Source organism: Mesoplodon bidens (genome assembly GCF_964165515.1).
Source record: "Mesoplodon bidens genome assembly, chromosome: 12".
In the NCBI taxonomy this organism is placed as follows: domain Eukaryota; kingdom Metazoa; phylum Chordata; class Mammalia; order Artiodactyla; family Ziphiidae; genus Mesoplodon; species Mesoplodon bidens.
Window position 1 is genome coordinate 73,138,934 of NC_138168.1, and position 20,281 is coordinate 73,159,214.

At 40.7% G+C, this 20,281-nt stretch overlaps 1 protein-coding gene across 5 annotated transcripts in view; it reads left to right on the top strand.

The window, feature by feature from the left end:
• Positions 1-20,281, top strand: part of PHACTR2 (phosphatase and actin regulator 2) — a gene marked incomplete at both ends in the record, with an annotated part of 272,699 nt that overhangs the window by 216,795 nt on the left and 35,623 nt on the right. For 3 of the 5 annotated variants that reach the window (XM_081251385.1, XM_081251386.1, XM_081251387.1), the window contains 5 exons: positions 4,191-4,430; positions 8,136-8,670; positions 14,657-14,862; positions 16,220-16,376; positions 20,072-20,127. In XM_081251385.1, the coding sequence (XP_081107511.1) occupies positions 4,191-4,430; positions 8,136-8,670; positions 14,657-14,862; positions 16,220-16,376; positions 20,072-20,127 (1,194 nt within the window). The remainder of the gene's footprint in view (positions 1-4,190; positions 4,431-8,135; positions 8,671-14,656; positions 14,863-16,219; positions 16,377-20,071; positions 20,128-20,281) is intronic. The other 2 variants (XM_081251388.1, XM_081251389.1) reach the window with 1 other exon arrangement.

Below are 20,281 nucleotides of genomic sequence, written 5' to 3' on the forward strand. Positions count from 1 at the left end.
TAATGATAATATTCCTGGAACATAAGAGAAAACAGATCTGAATAGAGTTTAAGAGGTTACAGTTGAAATGCAGTGATTTCTGTTTTTACTTTTTTATTTTTTAGTCCAACTGTCCTGTCTCACCCCATTGTTAAATTTCAAGTCCATCTGTGCTTTGTCCCTGGTACAGCCTTTTCACATTCAAAATCACATCCTTCATATGTAACAGTGCCATCTTTAGTGCTTGCCTGGTCCATGTGGAATGTCAGTCAGTGGACTGGACGGACTTCAAAGGCCGTATTTCCCTTATCAGCCTAATAAAAAGTTGCCGACAGTTTTATGTTAATTAAACCAGCAGGCCTGATGTTCCAAAAAGATGGCAGACTTCATAGGTTCATGGATATTTGAGAGATGTTTTAGTTTTCTTATTTTTTACTTCGGATTAGTACATTCAGTTCTTTTTGGTCAAATAAGGTCCAAGATAGCATCTTGCTTGGCTGGTCTGTACATAAGGAGATGGAAAGGCTGGACATGATGCCCCAGCACCAATGAGACAGAGGAGCCTCCCTCTCGCTGTGTAGACAGTGGCCCCCCCTGGAGCCACACTGAGTGAGGGGAAGCATTTGGTATGGAAACCACTTCCTGACAGTAAAAAGAATGTCACTCCTGACCAGCATCATGGAGTATCATGTTAAATAGAAAATATCTTATAAACAAACCATTCATTGCTCTGGAAAGACACCATTTAATACTGAAAAAACAGCTTAAGAGTTACTCTTACCTCTGCTCCTCTTTTGATCTCACTTCTTATTTGAACTTACTACCGTGCAAATCTACTCTCCCATGTTCTCAGTTTACCCTTTATTTTGGGGTGCAGTGTGCCCCTTCCTTTTGCATTAAGTCAACTTACCCAAGAACTTCATTTCATATATTAACTGGTTATATTTGCAAAACCGTCTCACATACCATCCTAGATGCTTGTATCTCTTTTTTAGACAGCATGTCAGTACTTTAATATTTGAAACACCAGCGTCAAAGAAAACAAAACAAATGTCAAGTGGCCTTCCCACTACTCTGGGGGCAGGTTCTACCTAGGACACGTGGTGTTCCTGGGGCTCCTGAGGCCACCTGATTCTGAGTTTGGGCCTCTTCTGCTTAACACTGGAAACTTTTCCTGAAGGCCTTCGGGCCCCTTAGTCTCCCATTATTCCTTATCAATAAATATATATAGAAGCAGAAAAACTGATCTGCAATCTGTTAAATATAGCTTGGTATGAAATATGAGAAATCTGAAAAGTATCTGATATTATTTCTGTTGAGTCATTGTAGAGGGCTTTCCATGAAGTAACAAGTATCTTAACCTGCATTTGTTCCCCACGTGAGCATGAAGGTCAGCCATGGGGGCCAGGGAAAGAGCACACTGTGCATAAGAAACGGCCTTTGCCTTCAAGCAGATCGTGACCTATGTGGTCACGCACGTACACAGGCAATTGTAATACAAGATACAAAGTGCTCTGGGAGGCCCGAGGACAGCAAACGAGGGAGCTTGCAAGTGGGACTAAAATTGGGTCTTAAGAGGAAGATATTTCCAAACTGAGACCTGGAGGAGATAAGAAGGATGCAGTCAGACAAAGGAGAGGATTGGGGGCAAGTGCATTCTAGGCAAAGTGAAGGCCGCCTGCAGTTCTCAGATTTGCTCTGAGTGTTGTTGGACTTGACCCTCCACGTGGTGGAAGGAGGCAAATTTGGAAGTGTAGTCAATAGCTCACCTCCAGACCGTTGTTTTGAGATGTGGTATCCTCATCAAGCCAGAGGGCATAGGTAGCCCTTTCTTAACCTCCTCTTGAAAAGGTAATACTCCTCTACACTGTCAGTTTATGTCTTTTCTTCAGATCGTATGCTAATAGTAAAAAATACCCCTTGACGTTATTCATTATCTCCCCGATACAAGAGTTCACTTCCCACAGATGTGTGTGTGTATGTGTGTGTGTGTGTGTTTTAGTAACTATCAGCTGATCAGTCATATTCACTGAATAGACATAATGTTTAGAGCATCTTGCTTGATGGAATATAAAATTTCAGACAAAAGCAGTTTATAATTTAGTCAGAAAAGTATACTGTTTGCGTGTGTGTGCTTACTCACACATACACCCATTAGGAATCACTGCAGAGTCAACATAAGCATTGGCCATATGGCAAACACACACAGATAATTTGATAGAATTTACAGAGGAGGGAGGAGTGGACCATGCTTCTCCAAGCATAGCCGGAAGTTTGCGTGTAGTGTGTACATTCTCAACCCAGTAGGAATTGTCATTTCCAGCTGCCATAGAGTGACCCATCTCCTTCCCAAACTCAGAAGCTGGATTCTTTGGGATATAACTTTAGCATTTAAACACCTTAGGCAGACAGAAAAAAGATCCCTCGGTAATATGCCATCCAGGCAGAGGATAAGAGATGTGAGGCTTTGTAGCAGGAGAGGGAATTAAGATACCAAAGGGTGAAGATCACTGTGACTGGATTTCACCATGGATGGTGTTATTGGTGGATCTCCATTATGCCAGGGGCTAAAGGTACAAAGATGTACTTAAAGAGCAGGCCTCTAACCTAAGTCAAAAGACTAGCAAATCAATGTACATTTGTATGTTTTACCTTAAAATAAAATGTTTTCAGTGACTGTCAACTTGTATTGTTCTCAACTCTGACTCTTGCAATATAGTGGCCTTGTGGTTCAGACCTGGTGGGTTAGGAGCGCCACTCCTGTATTATGGATGCTAAGCAGCTTAGTTGAAGAGACAAGATATATAAACAGAAAGGCAAACATACAAAGTAGCCTCTGATAAATGTTGACTAAGTAGCTCAGATAATGAGTACAATTAAGTGCAGGAGTCCACCTGGGCTCCAGTGACTGGGGTGGGTTGCATGACTGAGGGAAGGTAAAAGAAAAGTTTTATCCATTACATACTGAAATTTCAATCATTTTTATGGTAGTTATACATGTAGAATGATGGAGATGTAAAAAAAAGGGGAGGAGTCCTCACTTCACACCCACTGGGATGAGAAATGAAACAAAAGAAATAATAAAATGTGATGCATTCCAATATTAAAATCCTTTCTTGGTCCTTTTATAATAGAAGAACATATTCAGTCAAGGCTCAGTCTGGTCTTAACGCTGTCTTGCACTTTTTGTTGTGCTCCATTTTGAAATGCTGCTTAGCTCTTTGGACCCAAAGTGTATTTTAATTTTAACTAGTCACAATTAGAAAAGATAAGGATGTGAATATGTGGATGAACGTTCAGCATCCCCACTTTTTTAAATGAGAAACTAATACTACTCTAGTTATGCAAAATCTTGTGTGAGGCTTCTGTTCTTAGGTATGATTTTTTAAATGATTTTTAACGTTTATCTTTTTTAAACTCATTACTTGTGTTTACACTACAAAACAAATGTGATTTTTTTTTTTTTGGTTTCTGCACCCTCCAGTACCTACAGTTGTGACACAGTTTGAAAAGGTCAGAGGAAGTTATTGTAAAACAGGAAGCTGCCCTAGTGCACTGGGAGAACTTGAGAAAATTTTAATAATAGAAAATAGTTTATTCTTCAAGGCATTGTGCTTCCTGTACCAGATTCTAGAGAGCCTCCCTTAGCTTAGAAAATCATTGATTTTTGACCACAGTGACACAGAGACAGAGCACAGATCCCTTTCAGGTTGATGGGGCTGGAGTTCGCCTGAGAAAGTCCCTCAGTGGAGGGTAAGTGTGAGTCCAGCCATTGCTGTGCTGTCAGCCTCACCCTGTGGCCGTGTGTGTAATGCGCTGATCTGCCACTTGGAGTCCTTCAGTTTGGTTAAAAACTTAGCACTCATGCCCACATCATCGTCCAGCAACCACCGATTCGAGGTTGGTGTCAGCCCCTGGTGGTGGACATTTACGCTCACCCTGAACTTAACTTCATCGCAGTCACTCGTGCAGTCTTATTTTATCACAGGAGTGATTTTTGGACCTGGAGTGCGCACCCTAGTTTGGCTTTTAGCCTTTGATCTTCTTTACCCCAACCTTCCCTCTCTCTGGTGCAGAACCCCACTGGTTCCCAGGGGCCAAGCAGCTGCATGTTTGTCTCACTGTTGCACTATGTCTTGCTCCTTCTATTTGTATGGCGTGTATGCTGTGTGTCTGTATCAGTCTGCTTCTGTTCACTTTCTCATTTGTAGAGAACCCTGAAAACCACTCTGAAACACCGGCAGCTCCTGGTCTACCTCCTCCAGCTCTTCCTAAACCTACACCCAAACCTAAGCCCAAAAAAACACCTGTTCCTCCAAAAGGGGCTGCTGCTGGGGCCGGCCCCAAGGGTGACGAAGTGCCTCCTATTAAAACAATTACCAAGGCTCCTGGTAAGCAGGCCCCCGTCCCTCCACCCAAGCCAACAAGCCGAAATGCAACCCGAGAGGCTGGTGAGTATGCCCTCTGTGGGGTTGAGTCTAGGGTGCTTGGCTCTGGGGTGGGGCTACTTTCTTCTTCTAGGAATGATGGCCTTTTTGGTGTCTGCTCTCTTAGGATGTAACACCAGCGGACTCAGCTTTGACACAGAGAATGCCCAGGAGGTGCCTTTGTTGCTGTCTCTACCAAAGAAAAGTCAACCACTTGATCCATTCACCTCATTAGGTTTAGGGTGAATAGACGTCTTTCATCCTGAGTATCCACTATCTGCACAAAACCCAGTAGAAGGAAACAGGGAGTAGTCTGCCTGATGAACAGCGATGATGTGATGTGATGTTATTTAGACATCACCTGGCCTGCCTATTTGAGTTTATGGGTGGCTCTTTGGCTTGGGTTTTCTTTCAAAATATCTTAAGTTTGCACATAAAAACATGATGCTTACATCTTTGACATATTTGCTGGATCTTAATGTCTTAAATCTTATAGTCATCTCTCTACTGACAGATGACAAAGGGTTCATTTCACTCAGTGCTCCATGCCACCACTCTCTACTGGAGTCACAACTGCTCAGCAGAGTTGTAAGTTACATGCTCAGTGCCCCCTTCCCAACCTCATAGACTTCGGTGTGTCACAAGAGAAAGGATCTAGTGGAGCGATTACAAGCTGTGACTGCAAATCACCGGGGGATGTTTGGGAGATTACATCACTTCATGTCATGTGTGTCCAGCTTTCCTTTCACATCAGATATGCTCAATGCAAAATGGAGCCCCCATTCTAATGAAGTGGAATAAAGAAGCCTCTCCTGCCGTCCAACCTTTAAAAGGATATTATTCCAAATACACATGCTGAGCGTCTTTTTCCCATTAACACATGCATAAAGATTCTCCTGTGTTACAGCAAACCTTATTTTCCTTAAAATCAGCAGCAACTTTCTCAAAACCAGCTACCAGGATATGCCTTGGTATTAATCTTTCCCCCTTGTCATTTATACCCATAATGCTCAGATTCGGAGAGTGGCTTAGGTGACAGTATGACAGAACTCAGAATGCAAATAGATGTCTCTGTCCTGGTGTTCCTGTCTACCACCTTTGACCTTGTGTGTCTGGGTCTCTTCTAATAAGCTCTAAAATGAAAATCTCGGAATGCTTTGCCAGCAATGCCTACAGGCCATTTTCTCAGGGACCAGCTTCCATCACACATCAGTGTCTGTTCTCGTTGGTGTCTGTGTGTGTTTCCCAGACTGCCTAGCACACCTCAGGCGCAGTGCTTGAAGCGAGGCAGGTGCTGATTTACTTCCTGAAGTAAAGCCCCAAACTCTCACCCTGTCCTTGGGAGTGCAGACCCACTTCCCCACGCCCCATATGGCAGCAACTCACGGTTGACTCGGCTTGCCCTCTCTCTCACTTCTCTCAGAAGAAAGCTGGTGATTAACACCAGGGCAGGTGACAGCTTTCAGGAGAGATTTGGAGCTATTTCCAGATACTTTACTTGAAGATTTTTTATAGACTTATGATCTTCCTAAGAGGAAAGTACAGTCACGTTATCCATTGTATTAAAAGAGGCCCAACTGGCGCTTAGTGTGAAAAAGGTTGCTGTTCTCAGGTTATCACAGAGAAACAGGAGTTGCCTTGAAGTCTTCCAACAAGCCCAGAGTGCAAGGATCTTTTTTTTATCAAATATTGATAATACTCCTTCAGAATCCTACTCACATTCCATTTGTAACCATTTAGAACTTTCTACATGGTAACTTTGTTTTACTTGAATAAAGTTGACCTTCTGGAAAAGTTACTTCAAATGTCACTCCTGATTTTCAGTCAGACATTTAATCTCTTAAAAAAATTTTTTGGTGCAGATTCTTCCTCTGTTACTAAGTTAGTGTAGACCTCCAGATCACCAGATACCAGGTTGGCACATTCGCCTGCTTTGCTAGTGAAGTAACATCTCGTATCTTTTTTCTTTCTCGTTACACCCTGTGTTAACAACAAAAGTATTTAACTGAGGCGAGGTGGCATTTCTTTTTTAGTCATGGCTATAATTCAAGGTAACTTAAGCAACATTTCAGCAAAATCCTCATTTTAGATGACACTTAAAAGAGAAATATAGTAACATGGCTTGACTTTGCACTCTAGGCATAAAATATTTTTTTCCTTAAGCAAGGCTGAAGTTAACTTTGCTGTTAGAAAAACAAAAAGACTTCTATAAGAAAAAATTATTAGAATTGATGTGTGGAAAATATTCTGTTCAATTTCCCCAAGAAATAACTGAACATGTTTAGACAGCAAGTCCTTAGCATCTTGGTTGTGTTGTGAAAGGTAAATTTGGAATGGACTTAGATTGTAGGAGTGTGCTTAATACGTTTGTCCTATAAGCAAATGAGGATTGTTTATTTCAAAGAAACATTGACAGGCCCTGATATGGGGGAGGGGAATTCTCATAATTACGGATATCTAAAATAATAAAGCCCCCAAGCCATAGAGACTTGTTTTAAGCCTGCATCTTTGTCACCAAGCGAGACTGCCTTTTTTCAGTAGATCAGAGTTAGTGAAGTCATACACCCCAGTGTCTATTCCTTTATCTGTTCTTCCTCTCCTGACCCTCCCAACTGACTTCAATAAAGTTATAACCAGAGGTAAGTTACAATAAATAACATCTGTACGCAGTGTGGATTGGCTCCACAATACTAACGAGATTTTTCTAGTTCTTCTGTGGAAGATAGTTTGACCCCTCAGGAAAAAGAGGGAATATACAACATTGTAACAGAAAAAGCAATTAGGAGAAATGTATAGATCCTCAGGGTCATAGGAGTTTAAATGTATTTCCTGTGATGATAAAAAGAAAAGGAGAGTTAACTTTTTTTGTTTTTTTTCTTTCCTGAAAAGGGTTTGGTTGAAGGCAGTCCTATCCAGAAGCAGGCTATAGCCATGGCCATCCTCTGATGAAGGCCCTCTAGGAACATAAGCAGTTTTAGAAGCTCTGAAAATGATACTCTTTCCCTTCAGATTATTCAAACACTACACATTAAAAAAAAAAAAAAAAACACATTTTTCTGCCTCTTGATGTTTTGAAGGAGACTTGTCCTTCATACGTGGCCATGGGTTTTCCCTCTGCCCTGTTAGCACTGCAGTTGGGGAGATGGGCCAGGGTGGCAAGCTTCTCTACAGCCACTGGGGGGAGCTGGTTTGGAGTTTGCTCTTTTAGCAGTTAAGATGAGTAAATTTGCTTTTGGCCAGACAGGAGCTGGTGGTATATACTCCAGCATCTTCTGAATGTGGGCCACTCCATTCCCAGGAAGGCATCGTAGAACATGTAGAGTTTGTGATGAGAGCAACCTTGTACTATCCCCAGACAGCTGCTGGTGTCTGCCCTCTACCGCTATAATGTCCCTTCTTTGGAGCATACAGGGACTTTTTCAGGTGACCCACAGGGCAAGGAGGTGAGGATTTCCCCTTGGCTGGCACAGCTAAAGACTGAGGAGGGAGTAGACAGAGGACTCTTGTCCCTCAGGGTTTGGCCTCAAGCATCACTTGCTCCTCCGTTGGAGACAAGGAGGAGGCAGAAAACAAGACCATTATTATCATTAGCCTGTTTCCCTTTATGCATTTATTCAGACAGATTTGTAAAGTTTAAAGGGAACATGGTCATTGACGATTGCAACTCGGTTAGTTTGTTTAAAAAGTGTTCTCTTCTTTGACTCTTAATGCAAAATCTCTCTACTTTAGCTGGTTCCTCTCATTCAAGAAAAACAACTGGCTCCAAAGCAACAGCTTCACCGTCTACTTCCTCCACCTCATCTCGTCCTAAAGCTTCAAAGGAGACAGTTTCTAGCAAAACAGGGATGGTGGGACTCACAAAGGGCAAGAAAAAAACTGGCAAGCAGCCAACGTCTCAGCCGTCCTCAGATGCAACCACTTCTGGCATATCTGACCTTAAAGGAGAGCCTTCGGAGACCAGGGTGGCGAGTCTCAAACCCGAGCAGACTGCCCCTGGCACCGAGGAGCAGCCCACAGGCAGACCCAAGTCCGCAGTCCCTCTGCCCGCTGTGGCTCCAGCACCTCCTGCCCCCACCCCTCCTCCTGCTCTGGAGGAGCGGAGCGTTGTTTCCTCAGACACGCCTGTCGTCCTGGTCAGCAACGGAGCCGACCTGCCCGCCCCTGCCTCAGACCCAAGTCAGCTTCTCTGGACTGAAGAGGCGACAGACAGCACCACTGTCCACTCAGGCACTGGCTTAAGTGTTAGCAGAGAAAATGCAAAATGGTGAGTCGGCACAAAAACCCCATATGCTACCTGTACTCCTATGAAGCTGGGGACTAAAGACCACTAAATCACTCTGCTGGCAATGAAGGAGGCTACTTTGGTTTCTTCTATAATGTAATCTAGTTAGGTAAGCACACCTGTTAGGTAATGTTAGGTAAGCACACCTGTAATCCAACCGTTGATTTGGTTTTTTTTAAATTGAAGTATAGTTGATTTCTAATGTTGTGTTAGTTTCAGGTGTACAGTGAAGTGATTCATGTATATGTGTGTGTATACATATTCTTTTCCAGATTCATTTCCATTATAAGTTATTACGAGATACTGAATATAGTTCCCTGTGCTATATAGTAGGTCCTTGTTGTTTAGTTTATATATAGTAGTGTGTACCTTTCAATCCCAAACTCCTAATTTATTCCTCCCTCCCCCCTCTTTCTCCTTTGGTAACCATAAGTTTGTTTTCTATGTCTGTGAGTCAATTTCTGTTTTGTAAATAAGTTCATTTTTTTAGATTTCACATATAAATGACATCATATGATATTTGTCTTTCTCTGACTTACTTCACTTAGTATGATAGTCTCTAGATCCATCCATGTTGCTGCAAATAGCATTATTTCATGCTTTTTTTATGGCTGAGTAATATTCCATTGTGTATATGTACCACATCTTCTTTATCCTTTCATCTGTCAATGGACATTTAGGCTGATTCCATGCCTTGGCTATTGTAAATAGTGCTGCAATGAACACTGGGGTGCGTGTGTCTTGATTTTTCATAGCCCTGCCCCAGGAATGCCACGGGCTGCTGGAGACGATTACATTGGCCTTACTGACTGATAGACTTCAGATCTGTGCTTTCAAGGACGTTTAGAGTCTGCCTCATCACTGCTTAGCAGTCCTTTTTCTTTTTCCTAGACAGTTTCCTCCTCTTCCCGTATAGTGGTTACTTACATCTTTACCACTTATGTCCAGATTGCTCACCCATTCCTGCCCACCTCCATTTCAACAAGTTATTTAGCCTCCTCCGAAAATAAAGAGCATCAGGAAAGACCTCTTTTCCAACTCCTTTTCCTCCAACCTTAGAGCAGCTACCTTTCTTGCTTCCTTAATTCCCTACCCAGCTCAAGTGTTATCTCCTCTGTGAAGCCTTTCAATATTCATCCAGACAGAATTGGTTATTGCATGTACTCTAACAGTACTTTTTTCCTACCTATGGGACAGAACTAGCCACCATGTCTTATTTACCTCTATATCCCCACCAACCAGTACAGAATCTGTTATGCTATAGGCATGCCATCATCCAGTTGCCCAAGCCGGAAACCTGGAATTCATCCTAGGGTCCTCATTCTCCCTTGTCCTCCAGATCTAATCACTCACAAAGTCCTATAAATTTTCTACTTAAAGATAAATAAGACATGTTAGCTCTGCTGTCCCATAGGTATGAGAAGAGGACTGTCAGAGTGTAGTAGATGTCACTACCAATTCTGTCTAGGGAAGGCTTGGAGCTCTTAAATCCAGCCTCTTCTGTTTCTAAGAATAAAACCCCAATTCGCTCTTTACATTATTTAATTTAATATTTCCTCTTTCAAAAAAATCCTTGTCCTGTTATACTTTAAAAAATTAGTACATTAATTAAATTGATTTGGATCAAGAGACTAAAATATCACTTTTAATTATTCAATTGCTAGTGATATTAACCTCCATTTATTAAATACTTATTTAATGTCAGGAAGTGTCAGTTATTAATTCACATAAATCTCCCCTGAAATATCTCTGTTGAATAGATGAGAAAACTGATGCTGAGAGAGATAACATAGTTTGCCCAAGATCACCCAGGTAGTAAGTGGCAGAGTCAGGATGCAAGCCCAGAGCTGCACATCACACTCAGCGCTCTAAGGAATTTCATAAGTTTCCAGAGCACCTGCTTCTACTTCTTTTGCAATTTCTTTTGTGTTTGTTTCTCTCATTTTGAGTACCGTCATTCACAGGAAAGCCAAGGAAAGGTAAATAAATGTTAAAGTACAAATTATTTTATTTGACATTTTAATAAATGATTAGGGAAAAGAAGATATTGAAATGAATGCTTATGGTGTCCCGAATACTTCCAGCACAGAGCAGATGTCTTCACTTAATTATGAGTGTTTGCCAGCATTGGCATCAATTCCAGCCTTTAGAAGTGAACAGTCATTCAGCATTCCACCATGTATTTTTTGCTTGCCTTCTATGTGCCAGGCAGCGTACTAAGCACCAAAGATACAAAAGTGGACAAAACATTACAGTTAAGGTTGGTTTTTACCAAAATAATGTCTAACATGCCCAGGAAGTGTAAATGTTTAAGATAAAGTCCGAATTTAGGGAAGGAGATCAAGTATATGGATTCACTATTCAATATACTAAAGAACAAGGTATAACATACAAAATAATTCCTCAGATAGTCTTAAGCACTGAGAAAGCCCATTTCCAAAGGTGACCTGATTCTGTCCAGCCCACTTGCACAACCATTTTAGGAAGGGCACTCTATTGTGCTAAACTCCATGCTGCATGCTGGGGGCTTGATATCTGTCTTCAGCCCAAGTACTTGCAGGATTGTCAGACGAAAGAGGTGAGCATCTGTTCTCCACTTCCACTGGGGCAGTGATCAGAGGGAACGAGCTGAGAACATCATTGGACACCGAGGTATTTATAATAGATTTTCCTGTCAGTCAGGGTAAATAGAATGTTTTCCTAGAAGAGGGCATAGAGATTTTCTTCTCTGTACATTCTTCAAAATTAAAAATTTAAATTACAGTTCATCTCACAGGGGCGGTTTGTGTTTGCTCTTGAGTTAATGAGCTTGGAATAAGTAGTCTCTCAAATTTCCTTCCAAATACTTTCTTCCCTTTTTAAGTGGATATGTGAATTAGAATTTCTGGCTCTTAGTCGCTTGCTTTACTTAGAACTTTCCCTCAGTTATGTTTAGTCAACAAATGTGTGAAAATCCTGTCATTTTATGAAGAGGCTTCTGTTTGGAATACAAATGTGAAAACTTTAAAGAAGACAGTGGCCATGTGTAAAAATACCTGCTTCTATTCACATAGTGCAGGGTAGTTACTATTTGGTAGATTTCTATTTGTTGGTAGCATCAGTAACATATAATTCTGATATAATTTTAGGCAGAAACTAATAACCCCATCTGGAGCCCATATCCAAATGGGACTTGACTCTTCTAGTTCATTTCCACAAACATTAATAGAGTTCATTGTGTTGTTCTATGTGCCAAGAAACGTAGGGGGAAATGAGAGCCGAGTCTTGAGTTGGTTGATAAAAATTTGGAGTAAAATATTTAATATTAAGTTAAATATAATCTATAATATAATATCAATATAACATAATATTAAGTATAAAACTAAAATATAATACCACATTTGATAGATAGACTGAGAGTTTTATGTCTGGGTTGTAGACTGGCCTTGCTACCTCGTTGGGGCAACTCATTCATGGCCTTCTTGGGTTCCATGAACTATAACTTACCTGCCCTCCTTATACTATAGAACAATTGTTAAGTTGTAAATATATGCAGAAGTCTTTGAAAACTGCAAAACATTATAAAATGCAGATGATAAGATTAAATTAATAATTGCTATCATGATAAATGAATGAACAGTGATATGAACAAATACTAGGACTCAACCCTGAAGTATCTTTGTTCTGCTCTTCAGAATGTGTTATTAATTGGCATATCTTTTAAATGTGCTTCAGTCACCCCCAGTGGCCTCCAGTGGCAGTGTGCTAGAAATCCAGACTGTGAAAAAAATAAATCTTATTTAAAATGAGATTTCATACTTTGGAAGCAATATGGTGGTTCCTCAAAAATTTAAACATAAAATTACCATATGATCCAGCAATTCTACTTCTGTGTATATAGCCAAAAAAAATGAAAGCAGGTACTCAAACAGGTATTTTTACACCAGTGTCCATAGTTGCAATATTCACAACAACCAAAAGGTAGAAACAATCCAAACATCCATGGAATGATGAATTAATAAACAAAATGTGACCTATACATTCAATGGAATACTATTCAGCCTTAAAAAGGAAGGAAATTCTGACACAGGCTACACCATGGATGAACCTTGAAGACATCCAAAGTGTAGTAAGTCAGACACAAAAGGACAAATGTAAAATTTCACTTATATGAAGCACCTAAAATAGTAAAATTCATAAAGACAGAGGTAAAATGGTGGTTGCCAGGGGATGAAAGAAGAGGAATGAGGACTTATTGTTTAATGGATACAGAGTTTCAGTTTGGAAAGATGAAAAATTCTGCAGATGGATGTTTACCTCCTTGGGGATGGAGTAAAGGGGTGGAGAGAGGCTCCGAGTAAAGGAACTGAGTTTCCTTTTAGTTGGGAATCATCAGGAGTGGGGAAGAAGTGTTCCAAAATTTACACTCTGGTTCCAGAACAATGTGTAGATTTAAGTGGGGAGAGATAAAATGGGAGAGCATTTTAGGCATGGAAAGCTGTACACATTTGTGAAGGAATGAGGAGGTTATATTCAGACTACAGTAAGCAAGTTTAATCTTACCCTGTTATGTATAGGGTAACTATAGTTTTATACCCATACCCTTATATTCCTCTTATATTTAATGCTATATTATTTAATGGATATAGAGTTTCAGTTTGGAAAGATGAAAATTTCTGAAGATGGATGGTGGTGATGGTCGCACAACGATGTGAACGTGATTAATGCCACTGAACTGCACACTTAAAAATGGTTAAAATGGTCAATTTTAGGCTTTATGTATTTTACACAATTAAAACAGAAATTTCATATTCCCTTCTTTGAAAATAATAATTTTTGGCTGTTGGATTTTTCTAATAAGTGAAAAATAGAGAATTTTGAGAATGCTTAGGCTTATCAGCCACAAAGTTGAATTTCAGTACCTCCAATTCTGGCAAAGTTTACCTGTTTTTATCATTTCAAAGAACTGTTTTTTTGTTTTTTTCAGTGAGAACAGCAAGCACATGTTTTGCACTAAATGGTCTTTCAGAAGTGTGACATCCAAATTTGGATTCTTCTATTCGTATCAGAAAGCAATGTGGGGAACTTCTGTATCTTAAAATGAAGATTACATTGTTTTTGATATGATATGTTTTTGATGTAAAGTATTTTTTAAAATTCTGGTCTGTGAAAATTGGCAGGCCTTGTATATTTATAGTAACTTTAAGTCAGAGACTCTTACCAAGCTAAATAATAGAAACTCCTTGCATCCTGACATATCACCTTTCTTCTAAAGAGTCCACTTAGCTTTCACATTTTCCATCTCATGTTATTAGTATAATCTTATGACAGGCAGTTTTACAAATGGAGAAGATATATAATTTTTTAAAGAAGATAAACGTTTCTGTGTCAGTACCGTTCTAGGTACTGGGCTGGGCTACAACATGATAGGAGTTCTGCTTGTCAAGGAACTTTGCGGGGCTGGGGAGGCGGACTGAGATGCAGTGTACTAAGTGCTCCAGTGCGGTGGGCACCGTGGGAGCAGGGAGAGAAGGCAAGGAACTAGTCTGATGGCCAATGCAAGGGTCCTCAGGGAGCTGAGGCTTTAAGCTAGACATGAAAGGTAAGTAGGAGTTACAGGTCCAAGAAAAAGTGGAGGCAAAATCAAATATCCAAGAACTGCTAGCCCATTGCTCTTTCCACGGAACCTCCTATTGCTAGGGAAAACTAAGTTTTCAAAACATAGTTTTACAATATTCATGTACTAAATATATCAGTCACCACCTGGTCAATCCTTTTCATTTTACAGATGAAGACTCTAAAGCCTTGGGAATTAAGGAATGCAGTATTGTTGCCCCATTTCAGTGACGTTAGCTGGCCTGTGTCTGCTTTCTCCTTTCACCAGCCTGAAGGATGTTTATGAAAGTAGAGTTCTGTCTCATGTGCTGGCATCATCCCCGAGGGTTGCTCTGAGCTTCACACCACCCCCATGTTTCTGTGCCTTTCACAGTTTCACAACCAAAGACGAGCTGGGGAAGGCAGCGCCTCAGCTCCTGACTCCTGGGCTGATGGAAGAATCTTCAGAATCCTTCAGTGCCTCAGAGGACGAAGGCCAAAGGGAATACCAGGCCAATGACTCTGACTCTGATGGGCCTATCTTGTACACCGATGACGATGACGATGAAGAGGATGAGGACGAGGATGGCAGTGGAGAAAGTAAGGCTTTTTTCAAGAGGTAGGGAGGGAAGCCTGTGGTGGACAGAAGCAGCTGCAGTCTGTAAAGAGCTAAAGCCTCATTAGGAGCCAGACACCTGATGTTTTCTTTCCCCTCACGTGCCTTTCTCAGATTAGAAATGTATATCTTCTGAGGTTTAGCTTTAGATGAGAGTCCTTTCTGGAAGATGATTCCACGGGACAGGGTGGTGGGGGAGTCCGTCTATGAGGCCAGTATGCATATTTGAATTTGTCCAGAAAGTCAGACAACAGAGGCCTTTCTCAGATGGATCAAAGATGGCACTTCCACACTGGGACCTTTCCTGAATAAAGAGCATCAGTGCAGGTTTGCTGGATTACTCATGGGGGATGTTTGAGAATTTCACTCACTTTTATACTGTGGTTTAAAAGGAGGAATGAGTCAAGAGTGACTAATACCTTTTAAGAATTAAAAACAGTCACTCATCCATGATAAGAAAGGTGGTATGCCTTCTAAGAAGGGATGATAGTAAAGTGGATAAAGCCAACCATTTATATATAACTTAGGGAACTGGAAAAATGCTATTTTTTTAAATAATCTTCTGAGAAGGATGACTTGGGAGCGATTCAGTACGGAATTGAATTTACAGATTATGAAAAGTTATTAATATATTCATGATTAAACAGCATTGTCAAATTCCTTCTAGTTTGTACTGAACAATGAAAAAATCATCAAACAACAATAAAATCAAAAATAACAAAAATCATTATCATTCATTGGTATTTACTATCCTCTGTGAGATATCAGGGATTCCTGGGTAATTCAGGATTAAAACATAGGTATCACAGGTAGACTTTTGTCAGTGTGGTTTTCTGAGTGGGGGGAGGAAAAGGGAAGACGAGGATTTTCTCTACAGAATAAGCAAAGGGGCTAAGTGTTTAAGACTCGAAAAAGAAAAGAAAGAAAAGGCATTATACAGTCAGTAGTTTCCATGGTATGCCGTCTCAGCAGAATAAACTTCAAACGTCACTGTCCAAAAGATGAGGTGATACTTGCTGGTTTTTTCGGGGTTTCCCAACATTTTTCAGAATATTTAAAAAAAACAGTTCTTCACACCATTGTAAAGCAATTATACTCCAATAAAGATGTTAAAAAAAACAAATAAAAAAACCAAACCAAAACAAAAAAACAGTTCTTCAGTTTCTCAAAACCAACTACATCCAGCTTGAGACTTTTTTTTCTTCAGGTTAATTAAAATTCTGCCCTTGCATGTGAATAAAGAATTTGGTCTGGACTCTATTTAAAGTCCTTGCCCACGTGTAACCTGAGTGCCACTGGCTAAAATCCTTTGTCTGCATTTCTGCCTTTTCTAATCCTCAGGTGCTTTGGCAAGTAAAATACGACGAAGGGATACCCTTGCTATCAAACTCGGCAACAGACCGTCTAAGAAGGAATTAGAGGACAAAAACATCTTGCAGCGGACCTCTGAAGAAGAGAGGCAGGAAATCCGACAGCAAATTGGAACTGAGCTTGTCAGGTAATTGCTGAAATCTGGGGACAGCACTGACTAATTCTTACTTTTCTCCTTCCTACAGTTCCCTCCCTAACTGAGATCACTGTGACTCCCTCATGAAAGGGCACGCCTGGCCTATCTGGTCTTCTAAAGTTGGTCTTGGATGGTGAATCACTCAAAGAAGCTCCTTTTTGGTCCAGGTAGCCAGTAGCTTTGAGGTCGCCAAAGCCCGATCCAAGTGGGGACAAACTTTTTCTATAAAGCACCAGTTAGTAAATCTCTTAGGCTTTGTTGGCCAGACAGTCCCTATTGCAGCTACTTGACTGTGCTATTGTAGCATGAAAGCAGCCATAAACAATACATAAACAGATGAGCACGGCAATATTCCAAGAAAACATTCTTCACCCAAACAGGCAGCAGGCCAGAGTTGGCCTGCGGGCCATAGTTTGCCCAACTCCTGGTTTGATTCATGGACTCCCTATAGCATTCCTATGACTGCCATCAGCTTCTGCCCTGGGGGCTGTGAGACTACAGAAATATTAAGTAGCTTCAACGGCCAGTTCCATCCTAGTCAGCTAGCCATAGCCCCCATATCGAAACTTCCCCCTTTTCACTTCAAAAAATGGTCATCTGACTGCACTTCCTGCCTCCGCCATTGTAGGATTTCTACTTTTGCCACTCGTGGCATTGCAAGTCCATGTAACTGGCAGTTTTAATAGAAGCAAGTGCTGAAGCTCTCCTTTTTATGATCAGTTTAAACATATTTAAGTATTAGTTGTTTTGCTAACTTCCCTTACTCTGCATAAAAAATAGGTTGCATAAATTGGGAGAAGGGAACAGCCTGGAACACCAGAACAAGATTTAGAGGTGGGAGAAAAGTCCTCCCCTTGCCTGGAAGTGGAAGATTTCTGTGACTGTGGTGTACCTGCAGGGTAGGCATGTGAGGGGTCCAGAAGCCACTGTCTGTTTTATAGATGGGGCCAAGCCGGGGCTTGTGCAGATTAAATGAGATGGTACACTGAAGGTATGTTAGTGCCTAGATCCTCGCGAGCACTTAAGAACATTAAATATTTTTTATTAATTTAAAGTATTACCTCTTAAATTAGCAAAACACTTTTATAAATTAAACCCAATGTCGGCAACTTTATGAGAAAATAGGAAACATATACTTGGCTCTTGTTCAATATTTCTGAAGAACAACTTAATAATACAAGAAAAGAATTCTAAAACAGTATTTCTTTACATGGTAATTCCGTTTGGGAGGTTATACAAGGAGGAAATAATCTAAAAGGGAAAAAACCCTGTGTTTTCCAAAGATGTTTATTTGAAGGGTATTTAGAGCAGTGACAAAACAAACCCAAAACACTCAAAAACAGGGGACTGATGAAGAACATTATGAGAAGTTGACACCATGAAATAACTGTAGAGTGGTGGTTTTCTAACTCTGCATTAGGATTTCTTGGAGAGGATACTCAGGCTTCCTGGGGAGAGCTAGGGAAGTGGCTGTGTTTTTGGGGTGAGGCGGGAGGGGACTCCTTCATTGTAGGTCTAAGTTGCCAACCAGAGCAGCACTTCTTCTGTTTTTGTTAAATTCCACTCCAACCCCCAAAAGTTTGAGAGCCTCTAGAAATACACATGTAGTCCATATCTATAAAAATCTTATCAGGGTAAGGTTTTTAGGGTTTTTTAAAGTATATAAATTTTATAGAATTGTTTTTCTACAAACTCAGCACACCTAGTCCCTGTCATTCAAAGATAAACCACTTACAGTTCCTGCCTTAGAGAACTCCATGTCTAGTGAAAGAGGCAAAATCTATACTGAGTGATGGGGATCATGTAAAAAGCACAAACATCTAGGTCAAGAGAACCAGGTATGAGTCCTGGCTCTATCGTTCAGTAGTGTTTTCTCGAAGGCAAGGGAATTAATCTCTCGTTTTCTTATCTGTAAAATGGGAACTGGATGCTACCTTGCTGAATTGTTTCAAGGATTCAAGATAATGTAAGCTAAGCCCCCAGCACAGTGACTGGGACTTAAAAGGATGAATTAATGAGAGCTGTGATTATTATCTTTATAATAATAAGTGCTTTAATCGATGTATAATTTATGTAGAACTGCTGTAGAGGGACAAAGAACCAGGAGCCTTTAATAACTTATAAGATTTCAGGGGCTTCCCTGGTGGCGCAGTGCTTGAGAGTCCGCCTGCCGATGCAGGGGACACGGGTTCGTGCCCCGGTCCGGGAAGATCGCACATGCCGCGGAGCGGCTGGGCCCGTGAGCCATGGCCGCTGAGCCTGTGCGTCCAGAGCCTGTGCTCCACAATGGGAGAGGCCACAACAGTGAGAGGCCCGTGTACCACAAAAAAAAAAAAAAAAAGATTTCAGTAGGTGAAGAAGGAGAGGAGGGCATTCCAGAGAAAGGAAACTCCATAAACAAAAGAAGGATGATGTCTTTGGGGGATATCGTACAGATATATAGTATAGGATATATGAATGGCACAAAATCTGGCTGGCATAGATGTTCACTGGCTTTTTTTGTGGGCTCACTTAATAAGTGAATTTCAAGGTAGCGCTGATGAAGATTAAATGTTAAACTTTTTAATGAGCTATTCAAAATATCATTGATTTTAATTCTTCATACCATTTCTGTCACAGCCGTAAACATTTAGAATTGATAGTATCTTGCATTAAGATCGCCTTTCATGTATTTAGTTTAATTTGCACAAATTCAATCTATCAATGCATCCAGAGGAAGTTTTTGTCTGTGATTAACAACAAATTAATAATGCAAACAAGACCAAGAACAAAATTATAATGGGTTAATAAGACATTGAGCTCTTGTGTACAAATGATCAGGTACTAATCCCAAATGAGGCTGGCTTTTCTTGAAGGTTGATGGAAACGGCCTGTATACCTCAAGATAACTTTATATACATTGTAAATTTATTTGAGATCCTAAAAGTAATATTTTCCTGAAAGCACTGTGCAGTATAAATTGATCATCTCATGAATTGGTATGAACCTTTGAGCCTTTTTTTAGATTCTAATTGTCTGTATGTTAATTAGGGTACAGGCTAAGCTGCTCTAACAGAGACCAAAAAGTGCAGTGGTCTAAACAAGCCACTTCCACGTGTTTGCTTCTTTTTCACATCGCAGTGCAGGGATAGGTGGGCTGTCCGGCATGGGTGGGGAGCACAGCTCCAGGCAGTCAGATGGGCACCCAGGTTCCTTCCGTCTTGTTGCTCTTCCATCTCCGTGGATATCCTCATCTGCACGATCTGAGCTGGCTCACATGACCATGTTTAAGTTCTAGCCTGTGGAAGAAGGAAAGAGAGAAGGGAATACACACCCAGTCACTTTAAGTGTAAAAAGCAGACATTACAAACACCGCTTCTGCTCACATCCCATTGCAAGAACTCAGTCACACGGCTGCGCCTTGTCTGTAGGGAGGCAGAAATCTATAGCTGGGTGTTCAGCTAAAACTCTGGGGGTTCTGTTTCTAAAAGGAAGAAGGGAGTATGGGTGGGAGGGGATAATTAGCAGTCTCAGCCACAATCTCTAGTCTCCAAACTAATGGAAAGGAGGCTTTTATTTTGTAGGCTTAAAAATGGATTTTTGTTTCTCAAAACACGAAAAAATACAGCTCTGCTTGTTGTTTTATTTTGCATCTCCCATTAAGATGGCCTTGTTTGTAACTGGCAGTATATCTTTTTTCATCACAGGAGACTTAGCCAGAGGCCCACAACTGAAGAATTAGAGCAAAGAAATATCCTGAAGCGTGAGTATCCTGTACTACACAGCGAATTCCTCGTGTAACCATGAACAAACTCCCTCTAGAGAAAATCCATTTGTCAGCAGGGAACCTTAATATATTTATGCACGAATGACTGAAATGGCCCATTTAGATCACATTTTTATATAATTATTTATAT